Below are 15,600 nucleotides of genomic sequence, written 5' to 3'. Positions count from 1 at the left end.
AAGTTTTATATAGGACTGTGCTAAAAAAAAAAAAAAAAAAGTTTCCGGGGCGCCTGGGTGGCTCCATCGGTTGGGCGACCGATTTTGGCTCAGGTCATGACCTCGCAGTTTGTGAGTTCTAGCCCCGGGTCGGGCTCGGTGCTGACAGCTGGGAGCCTGGAGCCTGCTTCGGATTCTGTGTCCCTCTCTCTCTCTGCCTCTCCCCCACTCATGCTCTGTGTCTCTCTGCTTCTCAATAATAAATAAACGTAAAAAAAATTTATAAAAAAAAGTTTCCTAAACATGACACTATTATATATTTAACTTGTAATACTGTAAGATATCCCTATCTTCTTATTACCCAAAGCTATCAAATTTGTTCATGTGAACATGGGTTATTAGTATCTGTCTTTTTAAATAACATCTTTGGGGTATTGACAGTTTGATATATCTTTATAGAATATAGTTGAAAAATAAGCATGTAGCTTCAGAAAAGGAAGATGCTAGGAACAGCAGTAATTTGCTACCTAGTGCAGTGGGAACAAAATCTCATATTTAGTTAAGAAGAAAATGACGACCCTTTGAAAAACAGGGATTGTATTTGGGACAAATTTTTAGAGTTTAGCATCAGTCCGTGTACATTGTGTATTAAGCGCTAAATTAGGCACAATGGAAACTTTGTGCTTGTCTCTTAGAACTTAGAATATGGTTGGGGATTCACAACTGCATCATCACAACTCATCAGCATCCAATTTTGAAACTCACAGAGAAAATCATAGGGCAAACCTTAGATGTGACCACTCAAATGGATAATTAGGGTGAGAACAATTTTTAGAAGACTCCTCAAAGGGGACTTTCCTAAAGATACGAATTTCAAGTTAGGTATTGTGGGAAAAGATGGATTAGTAGGAAAACCTGAGACTATCTTTCAGGTGAAGCCGGAGTTAAATAACTATGTCTTGCCTTGATGATTATAATTCCCATGCAAAAACAATTGTTCACAGAGACCAATAAAATCCCTTACTTAAGATCTCTTTCCTTTTTATTCTGTTTTCAAAAAACCGCAGTTGAAATCTGGAGAGACAGCTGCCAACATAGCTAGAGAGCTGGCTGAACAAACAAGAAATCATTTGAATGCTGGAGACATCACCTACTCAGTCCGTGCCATGGACCAGCTGGTAGGGCTCCTAGATGTACAACTCCGGAACTTGACCCCAGGTGGAAAAGATAGTGCTGCACGGAGTTTGAACAAGGTAAGGACTTCAGCTATATATTTTTAAAGCTGTAGTAGGATCAGTGAGCCTTCCTTGCTTAATTACTCTCTATAAAATCCGTTCGTTCTAAAGAGCATCACTAGTTACATTCAGTCTGCTTCACTATTTTATTATTAATGATGGCCCACCCTATTTGGCCTCTAAAGACACAATAAATGATAATCTCTCTCTTTACAAAAAATGTAAATTTTTTGAATTTACAATTCTATTTTCTTTAGTGTTTACTGTTTTGAATGCTAAATTCTGGCAAGGTCAATACGAGTAAATGTGATTTATTTTGCTTCTTTTCTTCCTTTTAAACTTTTATTTTAAAATAATTACAATAAAACAAATGTCTAATTGCTATAAAAAGTCTAATAAGTATAAATTTAGAAAATAGCAACAATGAGAAAGGATATTAGCAATTCATTAAAGATGTTTTAAAAATGAAATGACTTAATCTAATTAATATTATACTTAAAAACTCATGAGGCAAGTAATTAGGTTTTAATTTGTATTTCCTTTTGATATTTAAATTACCCAGATTTTACTTCACTATGTTTTTTTTTTTTTTTTACTTCACTATGTTAACACTTAGAAGGTTTAATTGTATTTCAGCAAATCTGAATAATGAAAATAATACATTTTTAAATTTCAGAGAAGATACATTTTATATATTCTTATTGATACTTATAAATATACAATATATTTATATACATTATATAAACATATACAAGCATTTTATGTTTATTGCATATAACCTATACACCATATAAGCACTTAACTTACATAACTATGTAAAATATATTTTACATATTTATAAGGAATATAATTTATTACTTATAAAATCACATGGTGAAATAACTCCATGATCAAAAACAAACTAGAATTGCTACCATCAAATGACATATGTTCCCTAAAAGATATTTGTGCAGGAGAAGTGATCAATTATGGAAACTGGATTTTAAGGCCTTGAATGTCTGATAGTCCTACTACTGTATAAAGCAAGAATTTGGCAGTAACAGACTAAAGTCCTCAATGGAATTCACTAAATGAACATTCCTCTTTAGAATGACAAATGACTTCTGAGTGGTTTTTTAATATGTTAAGTTCTTTTGTGTCTTATTAGACTAAAGTCTCACTGATAAAGATGGAAGAAATTTTTCCAATAATGATGGTTGGATATAGGAAAGCCTACTATTTTATCTGGCAAATACAGTTTTTCCTGCAGTTTCATCCTCAGAAAACAGATTCTGTTTTATCTAGTAGATATAAATTATTATTAGAGGTTTGTTTTTTTTTTTGTTCATGCTGAACATAAAGGAGTTATTTTTGTCACTTATACCCCTGACAGAATCACAACCAAGTCCCTGATAAAATGTAATCCACAGCGGCCTATGTAATCTGGGCATGCTGTGATTTTAATGTGTTATTACCCAGGCTGACTGGATGCTATTAATGAATATTGCCGCCAGCTATTGTTATCCTAATGTACTGGAGGTAGTAATTTCTATTAATGTTACATATCCATAACATTACTTGTTATAGCAATACTTTGTATCTTTATTTAAAAATGATGTTGATGTCTGACAATATCAGGTAAAGCTGGCAATTAATGTCACATTCTAACTGGCTACAGCTAATCAGCTTGCCTACTCTGAATATCAAATAACTACATAATGGGCAAATTTCCATTTGTGAAGCTTTTTAATGCTTTCTTTTGTTTCCCATTTGGCTCTTTTCAGTTGTTTATATAATGTGGTTTGTCATATGTTAATTTGCATGATGGGGTAAGGAGATGGGAGGGCAAAGGTTATTCACATGCTTGCTGGCTTGCTCTCATATCCTGTGGTTCCCACTGTTCCCCGAAGCAGTTATAACCCATCAGATTTGCAAAGTCAACTTGGTACAAATCAATTGAACTCCACATTGAAATTCTGAAGGGTTTAGAGTCCTGCAACACCAAGATGCGAGTCAGTGATCCAAATGACAGCGCTGGCAATTTACTTGCACTCATTCCTCACTTAATTCTGTAGAGGAGTAACTGCAGTGTGCTCTTTGAAGAATGCATGAATTAAAGTTGGGAGAGTATTAGCCACACAAAAGGCATCAGAGTAACTGCTTCTTAAACCTGGGTAATTTTCTCCTTCAACAATCAAGGCTACTGAAGGGAAAAAAAAAAATAGGGAAGTGGAAGAAAATCACAATCGAATTTATAAAATTTTGTGTCATTTATTTAAACAGGGCAATTAAACTTATTAATTATTCATTCCATCATCAGAAAAAAAAAATGTTTGGGATTGAATATGAGTTGTTGTTAACCTTTTGCCCAGAAAAACATCACTCAGTATGCAAACAAATAAAAACAGGCTTCTTATCCCACAGAAGTTTCTAAAATGTATAAATTTTTTTGGTCAATACTGTGAAAAGAAATTATTCAAGAAATAAAAGCAGTGATAAGTCAGAAGATGAATCACATTCTTCTAATCAGAAGTTACTTATCTGTTGGTATCTTTCCCTTGGAATCAAATAACCATAATGAATGGACATTTCTATTTTTCTGATAAACAGAATTTTTTGTGTTTGAACATACGGTTTGTGGTGCATATTAACCATCTCTGTAATCTCTAAACCACAAACAATGTGGGTTCCAAAGTTTTGATATAACTTCCTTAACTTCATGTCTTCATTTGTGGCCCATGAATTAACCGCTAACCTGATGTGAAATGAATCATTTCAAATAACTGAAGTGTAATGATTATTACTAATTTCTACTACATTTATTCCCAGATTTCCTCCCATCATTAACAACTTTATACCATACAGTTTCCACCTGGCTTATTCTGAAAGGGCGTTGGCGACTGTCTTTCAAGCCATGGCTTACATTTTGCTGCTGCTTAGCTTTCATTCTCCTCTAGAAAGTAGTGCACAACAGAATAAGGTGTTTTGTGTAGATGCGTTCTTTTATTTTTCTTGTTTTCTTCTATCACTAACTTGTTTTTTCTATTCTGTGTTTAATCTGCTGTCTTAATGGATTCAGCTTCAGAAAAGAGAGCGCTCTTGCAGAGCCTATGTCCAGGTACTTTCTGCGTTTTTATAAATGTGTTAAGTTGTTGAATTGTCTCTGTTGGTGATAGCATTGATGGGCATCTGATAGCAAAACGGTAACGTACCCTGTTGAGCTAAAGGGATTTAAAGGGAGGGCATGAAGGGTGGGGACAGAAAGACATATGAAAGGGTATGTGCTGAAAAGAAATCTGGCAGTGCCCATGCTCTGTCATCCAAGATGAACACAGACCAACAAGGAGGTGTAACTTGGAATGTGAGAATTTTGATCATAACTGAAAGGTGAGTTGGGTACAATACGTAAATCTCTAATTTCTTCATAGAGGTGTGTGTGTGTGTGTGTGTGTGAAAGCATTTCATTAATACACTGGGCCAGCTAATATTTGAGTAGCAAATCATTCAGAAATGACATTTAATCAGCCATATAAGACAACAAATAGTCCAGAATACTTGGAACATCGTGCTTCTGTACCAAAATATTCCACCCACATGGTGACTGTCTTACCTTCCCACCCATTATGAACATTTTAGTCCTGATATAAATATAATTTTTCTCCAGCTAACATGTTGCAATTTGTTTCTAAGCAGGGTAGAAACCATTACTTTGTTTATGGGGTCTGTGTGAAAAGAATGGCAGAAACAACTTTATAGTTATTTTTACAAGACAGGAAGGCAGTGTAGAGGTTTGAAAAATTTTTTTTTCCTTTTTCCCCTCTAGGTTCTTTGGCTGGTCTAATAATTAAATTGACATAAGACAGATTAACAGGAGAAAAAAAAAACAACTTTAATTCCAGATGTACAGGAACCCCCAAAGACATGAACTGGAAGGCAGTCAGGCAATTGAATGTTATTCTAAACTAAGGAATGGGATAAGGACCTGAGGCTTTAAAAAAGAGGGACAATAATTTACATCAAGAAAATTAGAAAGATAAGCTTTTAATGTGCATTTTACTGTATAAATTTATGAATCTTTGAATGTAAGGAACATTCAGCTGTTTTTTTGTTTTTTCCATATATATATATATATAAACATATATCTTATATATATATATATAAACATATATCTTATATATATATTCTATATATAAGATATATATATCTTATATTCTATATATGATATATATATATATCTTATATATATATATATATTCCCTTAAGATATATCTCCTGTCCTCTTAATATGTATAATAGGTAGAGAAATTGAAGTATTCTTCAGCAATGAAAGCTGAAGATCATTTTTTAGCAATTTTAGGATTGTTTTTGATTGCAATCTATGCTATCCCTTTAATAGGGCCTTGGAGATAATTAGCCTTTTGGTATTTAAATCTGTGAAATGCATGGTCATTCAAACATGAATCTCTGGTGGAAAATTAATAGCACAGTTTATTCAATGGCTGATTTCCTGGTGTTATAATTGCCTGGCTATGAATAAATGTTTCAGTTATTGACTAAACATCTGATAAGGCCAAATACAAACAGGATATTTGTGAAGTAGAAATGCTCTGCTCACTAAGACATGGCATTACTTCTATTCATTTTAACATAGATGATCACTCTATGAAATTCTAGAGTAAATAACACTTTAAACTTTATTTGAATTTTAAAGACTTGTTTTATGTTCCCTATTGTTTCTAGGTTTGGAGCACTTTCTGAGCTATGTATACGATAGATTTAAAATACACTAGAAGTGCTTTATGCATTAAATTTGAAAAAAAAAATGTAGCTGTTTAAACATGAGATTCTTTAAAAATGTGGCCTTTACATCGGTGTAAACAATGATTCTTCTAGGTTTGACTTTGACCATCAAATCCATTTAGCTTTTAATTGTTTAGAGGTACTGTGTCTATTCTATGATTTATCTAGATCAGTCTTTTACTTCTTTATACTTCCTACATTTGTTTATTAAACATAAAAAGCACAGTAAAAACTGAACTATCATCTGGCAGCCACGATAACTGAATACTGTTCTGTAGGTGAATAATTGAAAGGTGATTGCTTTGATTTTTTTAAATAATATGCGAATCTCCTAATACTCAGTATGCTTGTACCTCAAAAAATTTAACAAAAACAAACAAAAAAATTGGGTCCAGTATTTTTTTCATTTAGTTTTAATATAGATTACACTAAAGTCTTTGTTCACTACCAAGAGATAGAAACTGATACAAGTCATAGTAAAAAAAAAAAAAATCATTATCATGTCTGGGGCAAAATAGATACCTTCATTCAAGAAGAGAGTGTTAAGTATTATGCCAAGAAAGAGAAGTAAGTCTTGTGTTACATATGTAACACGTACTGTGATGTCCTATATTAATAAAAGGTACCTTAAAAATGAAAATGAGTTCACTGAGATCTGGAGAGATGAGATGATTGGCCCAAGGTCAACCACTAGCACCGAAGGCACTAATGCTGTTGTCCTAACGTGTCTGTAATGTTTTTGCAACATGAACAGTGATTTATTGTTGAGAATAAATGCATTTATCAGGCACTAATTCTGTGGCCATCACTGTGTGGAGCAGTTTGCATAAATTCTTATTTAATATTCACAACAATCTTTTGATATAATTATAAGAGAGAGAGAGCAGGAGAGGGATAGAGGAAAAGGAATAGAGAGAGAATCCCAAGCAGGCTCCACACTGTCAGAGCAGAGCCTGATGTGGAGCTCAAACTCATGCACTGTGAGTTCATGTCCTGGATTGAAATCGAGAGTCAGATGTTTAACCTACTGAGCCACACAGGCACCCCAATTATTGCTATTTTTAACTTGGAGTAGAGAAAATGAGACCCAGGGAGAAAATTAAGTGACTTTAACAAGATCGTACCATAGTAATGAAGGGGGTCCTGAATTCAAAGCTTGGACTTCCTGATTCTGAAGCTCATGTTCCAAATCCCTAAGATATGGCTATTCCAGAACTGACTTCATTATTTGGTGTTAGGAGTCAGGATAGATCTACTGGTTTACATATACTGATTTATTTTATTTAATCTCAGGGATAATATAGAATAAAATAGTTTTATTTTCCTTCTTGTTTGAGGTTCAGTTCACATGGCTGTTTGGTAATAATTTTGTACTGCTAAGTTCAAATACACACATAACCTGCTTTGAGGTCCTTTTGTTTTCAGAGGACACTGTGATCAAAAAATCATCATATTAAGAAAGGAAAAGGCAAATAGAAAATACGGTAACGCTGTGTTAAAGGAGGAACTGTAAAACTGTTTTCCAAAGTGACTGCGCCCTTTTACACTTCCAACCAGCAATACATGAAGGTTTCACTTCCTTCACATCCTCGGCAACACTTGTTATTTTCTCTCTTTTTTGAGTATAGTCATTCTAGTACAGGTGGATTGCAAAAGTCCTTAACTCCAGTCATGGAATGGGGGCTTGGGTGGGTGTGGGAGTGTGGTACGTGAACCAGTGAAAAGTCATATGACTCCAAAGAGACATCCGTGGTTTTCATGAGACTCTGGGAGTACAGGTTGACCTCAAACCACTCAAGAACTGCTTTCATGTTGTATAAATGAAACCAGAACTTAGATTTTCATTTTTTTCTCAATTGTCAATCCTGTGCCCAGTTTTTAAATAGTAATGTTTGTTAGCATTGTTCTCTTCTTTAGAAGGAAATATTAAGAAATACTGGCATTCATTTTTCACAGTTTTAAAAGCAGGACATTTTCCTAGCTAAGCATTATATATATTTAAAAAATTTATCAGCCATTCTTTTTGTTCTCTAGATCTCAGAGGCAGCACATATGCCCTGTAGATTCTGCAGTTGACCTTGCTTAATGGATAATATAAGAACATACAGTTATGGATATGAATCTTGTGAGTCATCCTTTGGAAGCTGCTATTACCTGCACAGTCAGGCTGAGAACTGATTGGAAAAAATTGGTAGATAGATGCAAATGAACACACACACAGTTTTCTTCCTTCCTTCCTACCTTCCTTCCTCCTTTCCTTCCCTTCTCCTTCTTTTTCTTCAAAGGCAGATGGTTTGTGTTCTTTAAAGCTTACAAAGAATTTGAAACACACTTTTAATTTTAATTCACGACTATGATTTGCTCATTACGGATTTGTTAGTTTAGTTTGTTTGTTTTGCCTTAATTATCCACTAGATATCTCTGGGCTAGGCACCAGCAGTGCCAAAACAATGTCTGTCTCCGACTATGGAAAAATACCACATAATAATTAACAACAAAAACATTCAGGAGTTAATAGTTGAGCACATGAGCCCAATAACCTTATCAGCACTGGGATACAGCAACGCACATAACAGGCAAAATCCTGCTGTGATATTTCTAGGGGCAGAATATAAACAATACAGTAAGTATGTGAAAAATATGGCCTATGAGATGATGATAAATACTAAGGAGAAAAAGAAATGCATCACCAAGTTGATATTTGAGCAAAACTCTGAAGGAAGTGAGGGAGTGAACTATGCAGATACACGGGGAAAAGCACTCTTGTAGAGAGACAGAAAATTTCTGAGGTAGAAACATGCCTGTGGTATTCCAGGAGGCCAGTGCAACTGGTGCATTGTAATTTTACATTTTTTTTAATGTTTATTTTTTTGAGAGAGAGAAAGAGTGAGACAGAGTACAAGCAGGGGAGGGGCAGAGAGAGAGGGAGACACAGAATCGGAAACAGGCTCCAGGCTCTGAGCCATCAGCCCAGAGCCTGACGCGGGGCTGAACTCACGAACCACGAGATCGTGACCTGGCTGAAGTCGGACGCCTAACCGACTGCGCCACCCAGGCGCCCCAATGTTTATTTATTTTTGAGAGAGAGAGAGAGAGAGAGAGCACAAGCAGGGGAGGGGCAGAGAGAGAAAGGAGACACAGAATCTGAAGCAGGCTCCAGGCTTGGAGCTGTCAGCACAGAGCCCAAGGCGGGGCTTGAACCCACAAACCGTGAGATCGTGACCTGAGCCGAAGTGGGATGCTTAATGGACTGTAACTGGTGCACTGTAAAAGAGAAGAGGGTAAAAGAGGTAGCAAGGGCTCAGATGTGACAGACCATCATAAGGATGCTGGCTTTTATTCAGAGAGACACAGTAAACCACTGTAGGTTTCAGAGCAGAGTGATGACGTGACCTAATGGGTTTTAAAAGTAAAGAATAGATTATTGGAGGAAAACTAAAGCCTGAAACAGGGTGACCAAGCACAATAGGGTCAAATAGACTCATTTGAGTCTCACTGAGACTCACTGAGTGTGAGATGCTGAGATAATTACTCAGGTTCAGGATTTCTTTTTAAGTGTACCAAACAGGATTTGCTAAGGGATCATATGTGACATGTCAGAGAAAGGAGTCAAAATGACAAAAAGTTTTGCCTGAGCTTCTGGAAGGATGAAGTCACTATTTATTGAGACAGTCTGTCTGTGACCAACTTGGGACCAGAACAAAAAGCACTTCACTTTGGGGCATGTCAACTTTGAGATTCCCGTTAGTTGTGCAATGCAGATGTTAAATATGCAGTTAGTTATATAAGCATGCAGTTCGGCTGAGAGATCAGGCTAGAAATCATCATTTGGCAATGTTTCACTTCAAGTGGCATTTACAGCCAACGTGCTAGATGAATACATCAACACAATGAGTGTAGAGAGAAGAGGAAAGAATCTAGGACGGAGCCCCAGGATACTGCCATACTCTAAGAGGTCAGGGAGAAAAGAAACCAACAAGAGAGGCTGAAGAACAGCCTTGAGGAACAAGGGAAACCTGCAGAGCATGGCATTCAGGAATCCACTCCAGTTCGTATTCCACAGAGGAGGTAATAATGTCAATGTCTGAATCTGCTCAGAAATGCTGACACAGGTTTTCAAGGATAAAAGTAATGTCAACTGTTGATTAATTGAAAAAAATTCCAAAGCCCATATATCTATATTATTATGTGTACTTTCTGATTTTTTTTTTTACCTATTCCTTTCATTCTTTTGTCTCCAATGCAGACTTTCTTGTGAACCTAAGTTGCCACTTGCGTCTTGGACAAAGTGCAAATTGAATTATGCCCGTTTTACTTGTCTGCCTTTGGTGCATGAGACAGGAAGGATTCTAACCTCCATTTATACTGCTAGGAAGAAATTAATGAGTATTTTCAAGTTCCTTGTTTGGTCACTTAATTGGCTGTGTGACAAAGAGCTCCGTGGTGCATGTCAAACAACTTTCAGAGTCCTCTAATGATTTGTGCTTTGCTTGACTTGTGATACTATTCTGTGTGGCCTGTCAGGCTGGATATCCTTGTTAAAGTGGCTAGAATAAATTGGCTAGTGGTGTGCATACAATGTAGTATATTAACTACAGCAACAGGGAGTACTTTTAGCAGCTCTTTCAAGAGATTTCGATGTTTGCCCATAAGCATCAAAGCCAACCCAAACTTTCATTTAATATAATTAAAAGGACATCTGAAAGTAGTTTGAATCACAGCAGGTTCTTGAGGTTTGGTAACCCTTTGTTAAAACCCTGTGAACTTAATATATTTCACAGCTTGATAAATCTGCACTTGATTTGTGTCAGTAAGAGAGAAAATATAAATCTGCACCCTGCGTGTTTCTGGTGCCCTGAACCTATTGCTGAAAAACACTGAGATCAAAGAAAGTGACTTCCATCGACAAAACCAGAGTAGTTTTCTTCAGAGAAAGAAGTTGTAAGAATTCTCCCCTGTAAGTTGTAGTTATTAAATGCTGTGAGAAAGCAGTCATTGAATCAAAAGACAGTGAAACAGCATGTAATGTAGCAGAGTAAATTATACAGGTTATCATTTAAAACATGGACAGGTCACTTCATCTATCTCATAATTAAAAAACCTCCAAATGACAGATGTTAATTATGGAGATCCTACTTTGACGTGCATAGAACATCATTCTGGGGAAATCTCTCAAAATTCCTGTGGTGAATGTGTCAGGTCAAGCAGTGATGGCTGCTTTACAGTCATTTCCGACTCTTCCATTTTGTACATTTCTATAAATAAACAAAATGTTCCAGCTGCTCTTTGTATATACATGGTTTATGAATGCTTCGGGAAGTAATTCTTATGAGGGTCAAAAAACCCCTTCTGTTTTTAAATAAAATATTTTCATCTGAAACAAAAACATTTTCCCACTTCTTTTCACCAAGTTGTATTCTCTCTTATAATTTTCTGACCAAAGCCTGGGTCATTAATTAATTGTTAATTTAACGTTCTTTCTAATGCATCATTGCATTCTGAAGGGTTTACTTTCAGAAAAGTTTTAAATACATAGGCTATATAAATATTATTTCTGTGCAAAAAAAAAGGATAGACATCAGTTTACTTTGTTATTTCTTTAATATCTCTATGATCACATAGCTAACCAGAAGGAAAAAGATATTAAAAATAGCATTACAGATTTAAGACCCTACTTTCTGAAGCTATCATTACCTTTTCTGATGCAGGTCAGAAAAGAAATGGAAGTTTTAAGGTGTAATTTGCAGTAAAGTAGTTGCCTGATGGCTTGGAACCAAACAAATGATTTTTTAGTACTGCTCCCTACAGAGTTATAATTTTGATATTTTCTCTTATCTAATATATTAATTTTATACAGCTCGTAGTATCACAAACTTTATTATGGTGACTTAAACAAACCAGGGTTTTATTCATATGCATAAAAAAGAAATGCAGAACAGGATTAGCATGAAAATTCCACATCAGAGACCAAGACTTCATCTGTTTTTCTGTTCTATTATCTTTAAAACATGTGCTTCCATCCTCAAAATGAGACAATGGCAGGGGTGCCAAAGTGGCTCAGTCGGTTAAGCATCAGACTCTTGGTTTTGGCTCAGGTTAAGATCTCACAGTTCATGAGTTCAAGCTCTACATTGGTCTGTGTGCTGTTAGTGTGGAGCCTGCTCGGGCTTCTCTCTCACTCCCCCTTTCTCTCTCTGGCCCTCCCTACTTATACTTTCTCTCTCTCAAAATAAATAAAAGAAAAATGAGACGATGGCTACTTAGGTTCCAGTCATCACTTCATGCTAATCTCTAAACAGGAAGATCTCCCCATCATCTTCCCAGGCATTCAGCTCTTTATAGCAATCACTATTATCAGCCTCTTCAAAATCCTACCAGAGAAGACTATTTTTATTCTTATCCATATTTTTGTGATCAATTTTATTTTTATCAATCTTGTCATACAATCACAAAACCGTATTGTTCTCTCTGCCTACATTAAGGACTTTGGGGTTAGCTTGTGGCAGAACCATGCAATGGGGCAGCATTCCTCCACTGAAAGGAATGAATGTGTAGAGATTGCATCATGGTTTACGTCAACAAAACAACTTAACCCTTCATCAGTAGGAAATGGGTTGAATAAACTGCTACACCAAATAATGGAATACTCTTTAGCTATGGAAGAAATGAGGTAGATCTTGCATTGATTTAGAAAGGTAGGTGTGGTATATTAGAGGCAAAAAACAAATAACAGCATACTTGTAGTGATCACATTTGTTGGTATATACATGTAAATATTTGTAAGTCTGGAAGGATCCATGACAGAGTGATTTCTTTTTCTGGTGAGGTTGGTGGTGTTATCCCATAAACCATCTTTCAGGTTTTAATTTATATACTTCTGTATTAAAAAATACATTACAAGTGTATACTTTTAAATTTTTTATTAATATACATTATTTTATATATTTAGATGCCCTACTTCAAAGTGAAATTTCATATAACTGAATCGATTTTTCCCTCAAGAACAGCTTCTCTGGGTGTTTTTTCTCTTTAGTTTATAACCATTCTACCAGTTCTCATAAAAATATCTAGAGTCATTATTATTTCAAGAAGAAGGGCTCTTTGGATATTTTTATGGTTGAGTTCATTTTGAAACCAGTGGAAACTCTCCTCCCTTCTGTGATACAACACTCTTCTGGCTCCTTTTTCTTCATCTCAGGTGTTGACAGTTCTTTCTACATTTTCTCTGTCATTAGTGTTTCTGGGCCATCAATTCTTCCTCTACTCAGTTTATCTGGGTAATGTCGGATATACCAATGGCTTGTTTCTTACTTAAATTTATGTTGCCTAAACCTGTATATCAACAATGGATGTTTAAGTGAGCTGCAGCTGAGGGGGTAAGAACATGCCCCAGATGTGCCACTTTGGCATACTGATTATTTGAAAGCAACAAACATACTAAAATAACCCTTATCTTCCATTAGATTCCACTATATATTTCCTAGTCAGTTTCCCACAATATACTGTTCCTGAAAGCTTAAAACCTTTTCCTTCATCTTGTCACTCCTTTACAAATATATTGTCCTTTTGTTTAAAAAATCATCTAAGCTCTCAGTCCTAACTGCTTCTTTAAATCTTTTTTCCCATGTAAGTTCCTATATGCACATAAAAATATTAAATAAAATTTGTATACTTGTCTTTGGTTTATCTTATGTCAGCTTAATTGTCAGGTCCCATTACAGAACCTAAGAGACTGGAGTTGAGGAAAGATTTTTCCTCCCTTACCAGGCCTCTGTACACCTTTTAAATTGATGCTATTCAAGTACATAGCATTCAAAATAGGGAAACCAAGAATTCATTATGTTCAATGCCCTCTGCATTTTAATAGACAAAGCTTTGCTTCTCTTTTTAAATCTCTACTTTTCTTCATCCCCATAGCCAGGATGCATGGATTTGAACCCTGGTTCTGCCCTACGTTAGCTAATTAACCTTAAGCAAGTTACTCAAGTTCTCTCAGTCTGTTTTCTCACCACAAGATGAGGATAATAATCACTTTTACCTCCTTAGGTTATTGTCAAAGTCAAAGGAGCTGATGCATAAAGCATTCAGATCAGAGTTTGGAACATTCTCAATAAATATTAACCATTATAATTTACATCACTCCTCTACTTGAAATTTTTCAGTGACTTCTTGTTGTCTTTAGGAAGAATTGCACACATGCTTTGCAAACATCTTTGAAAACTTGCCTTCACTTACTGTCTTGTCATGGAACCCTCAGCACTCTTTGCTCTGCCATAGGACATCTTTTCAGTTCCTTGGAGGTGCTTGTTCTCTTTCACCTCCAGACCTATATGTACATGCTCTACCTTTTGCCTGTTTGGTCCATGTTGAATTTAAACTTGGAATTGTACTTCACGGAGCCTTTTCGATACAGTGCTTGAACACTGTTTCCACTATGTTAATGTTTGCCATGTTTGTACTTGTGTGATTAACTGCCCTCACTATATTGTCATCACTTTTAAGGACAGGAGAACATCTGACTTTCTTGCAGCATCTCAAATGAAGGTACTTAGTTAATATTTGGTGAATAAATGTTGAGTTAGCAAGATGTTTGAATCAAGTTTATAGCTCTACTTACCTTCTATAACACAATATAGATTTGACAGCATTCAATCATTTAATTCTAAATTAGATTTTTAAATAGTACAATAAATTACAGTTTGCTAAAAGCAATACATTTTTAAGCAACAAGGGATGTCTTAAAGAGGCAGTCTTTTCTATGAAATTTTAGTTTCATCTTGTTCTACTGTTAAGGGCTCTTATAACTATATTAAGGTCAGTTGTGTTATATAATCTAATTTTAATTAAGACTTGAAAATGCCAACACTTCACTGTAATATAAAAGGGAATTCAGAGAATAGTAGTTTTTATATGCTTAATAATATTAAATGACAGTGATTGTAAAAAGAACCTTAGGTTTATTGATCAGATGTGTAAATATCAGTCACTCAACTTGACTTCTAATAAAAAAAAATCCAGCAAGTTCAAAACTGTTTTTGAAGACTCCTCTAACATTTGACCTTTAAAACTTTGATTTGAATCAATATATAAAGGTAGATTAGAATACAATGTGCCCTATTCAGCAACAATTTTAAACTTTTGCTATTTTATTTTATTCCCAACTGATAACTTTCATATCAACAAGTCAAAAATGAAGAATTAAAGAAAGTTTAATTTTTAAAAGTATAAATCGGTATAAACTATATTATGTATTATATATGTAATTATATATTGTATGTTTTATAATATATGTCATATATAATATTATATACACACATATATATAGTTAGAAAGCAGGGGATAGGAGCAATGAACACATTTAATTCTCTTTGTCTGCATATCCTGAGATTTATACATGAAGAAAAATATTTAAACATAACTGTATATATAATACATGAGAATAAAATAGCAATGTTCAGCATAATGATTACAGTATATATTGGCAAAGAAATACTATATTCAGGAGAACACATCAAAAAACAAAGATATGGAAGTAAAGAGTAAAATAAAATTTCAGATTACTGGAGAGTTTGTCAAAAGTTTGTCAGCAATTTATTACCTTAAATTT

General features: G+C 34.9%; 1 protein-coding gene across 33 annotated transcripts in view; it reads left to right on the top strand.

Annotated features, from left to right (window-relative positions):
• Positions 1-15,600, top strand: part of ADGRL3 (adhesion G protein-coupled receptor L3) — an 847,777-nt gene that overhangs the window by 694,355 nt on the left and 137,822 nt on the right. For 29 of the 33 annotated variants that reach the window (XM_086704954.1, XM_086704956.1, XM_086704945.1 and 26 more), the window contains 2 exons: positions 1,047-1,232; positions 4,273-4,311. In XM_086704954.1, the coding sequence (XP_086561080.1) occupies positions 1,047-1,232; positions 4,273-4,311 (225 nt within the window). The remainder of the gene's footprint in view (positions 1-1,046; positions 1,233-4,272; positions 4,312-15,600) is intronic. The other 4 variants (XM_086704959.1, XM_086704957.1, XM_086704958.1 and 1 more) reach the window with 1 other exon arrangement.

Source organism: Puma concolor, chromosome B1 (genome assembly GCF_028749965.1).
Source record: "Puma concolor isolate L17-30 chromosome B1, mPumCon1.1.hap2, whole genome shotgun sequence".
Classification (NCBI taxonomy): Eukaryota; Metazoa; Chordata; class Mammalia; order Carnivora; family Felidae; genus Puma; species Puma concolor.
Note: the sequence above shows the minus strand (reverse complement) of the source record. Positions and strands in the feature narration are given on the sequence as shown.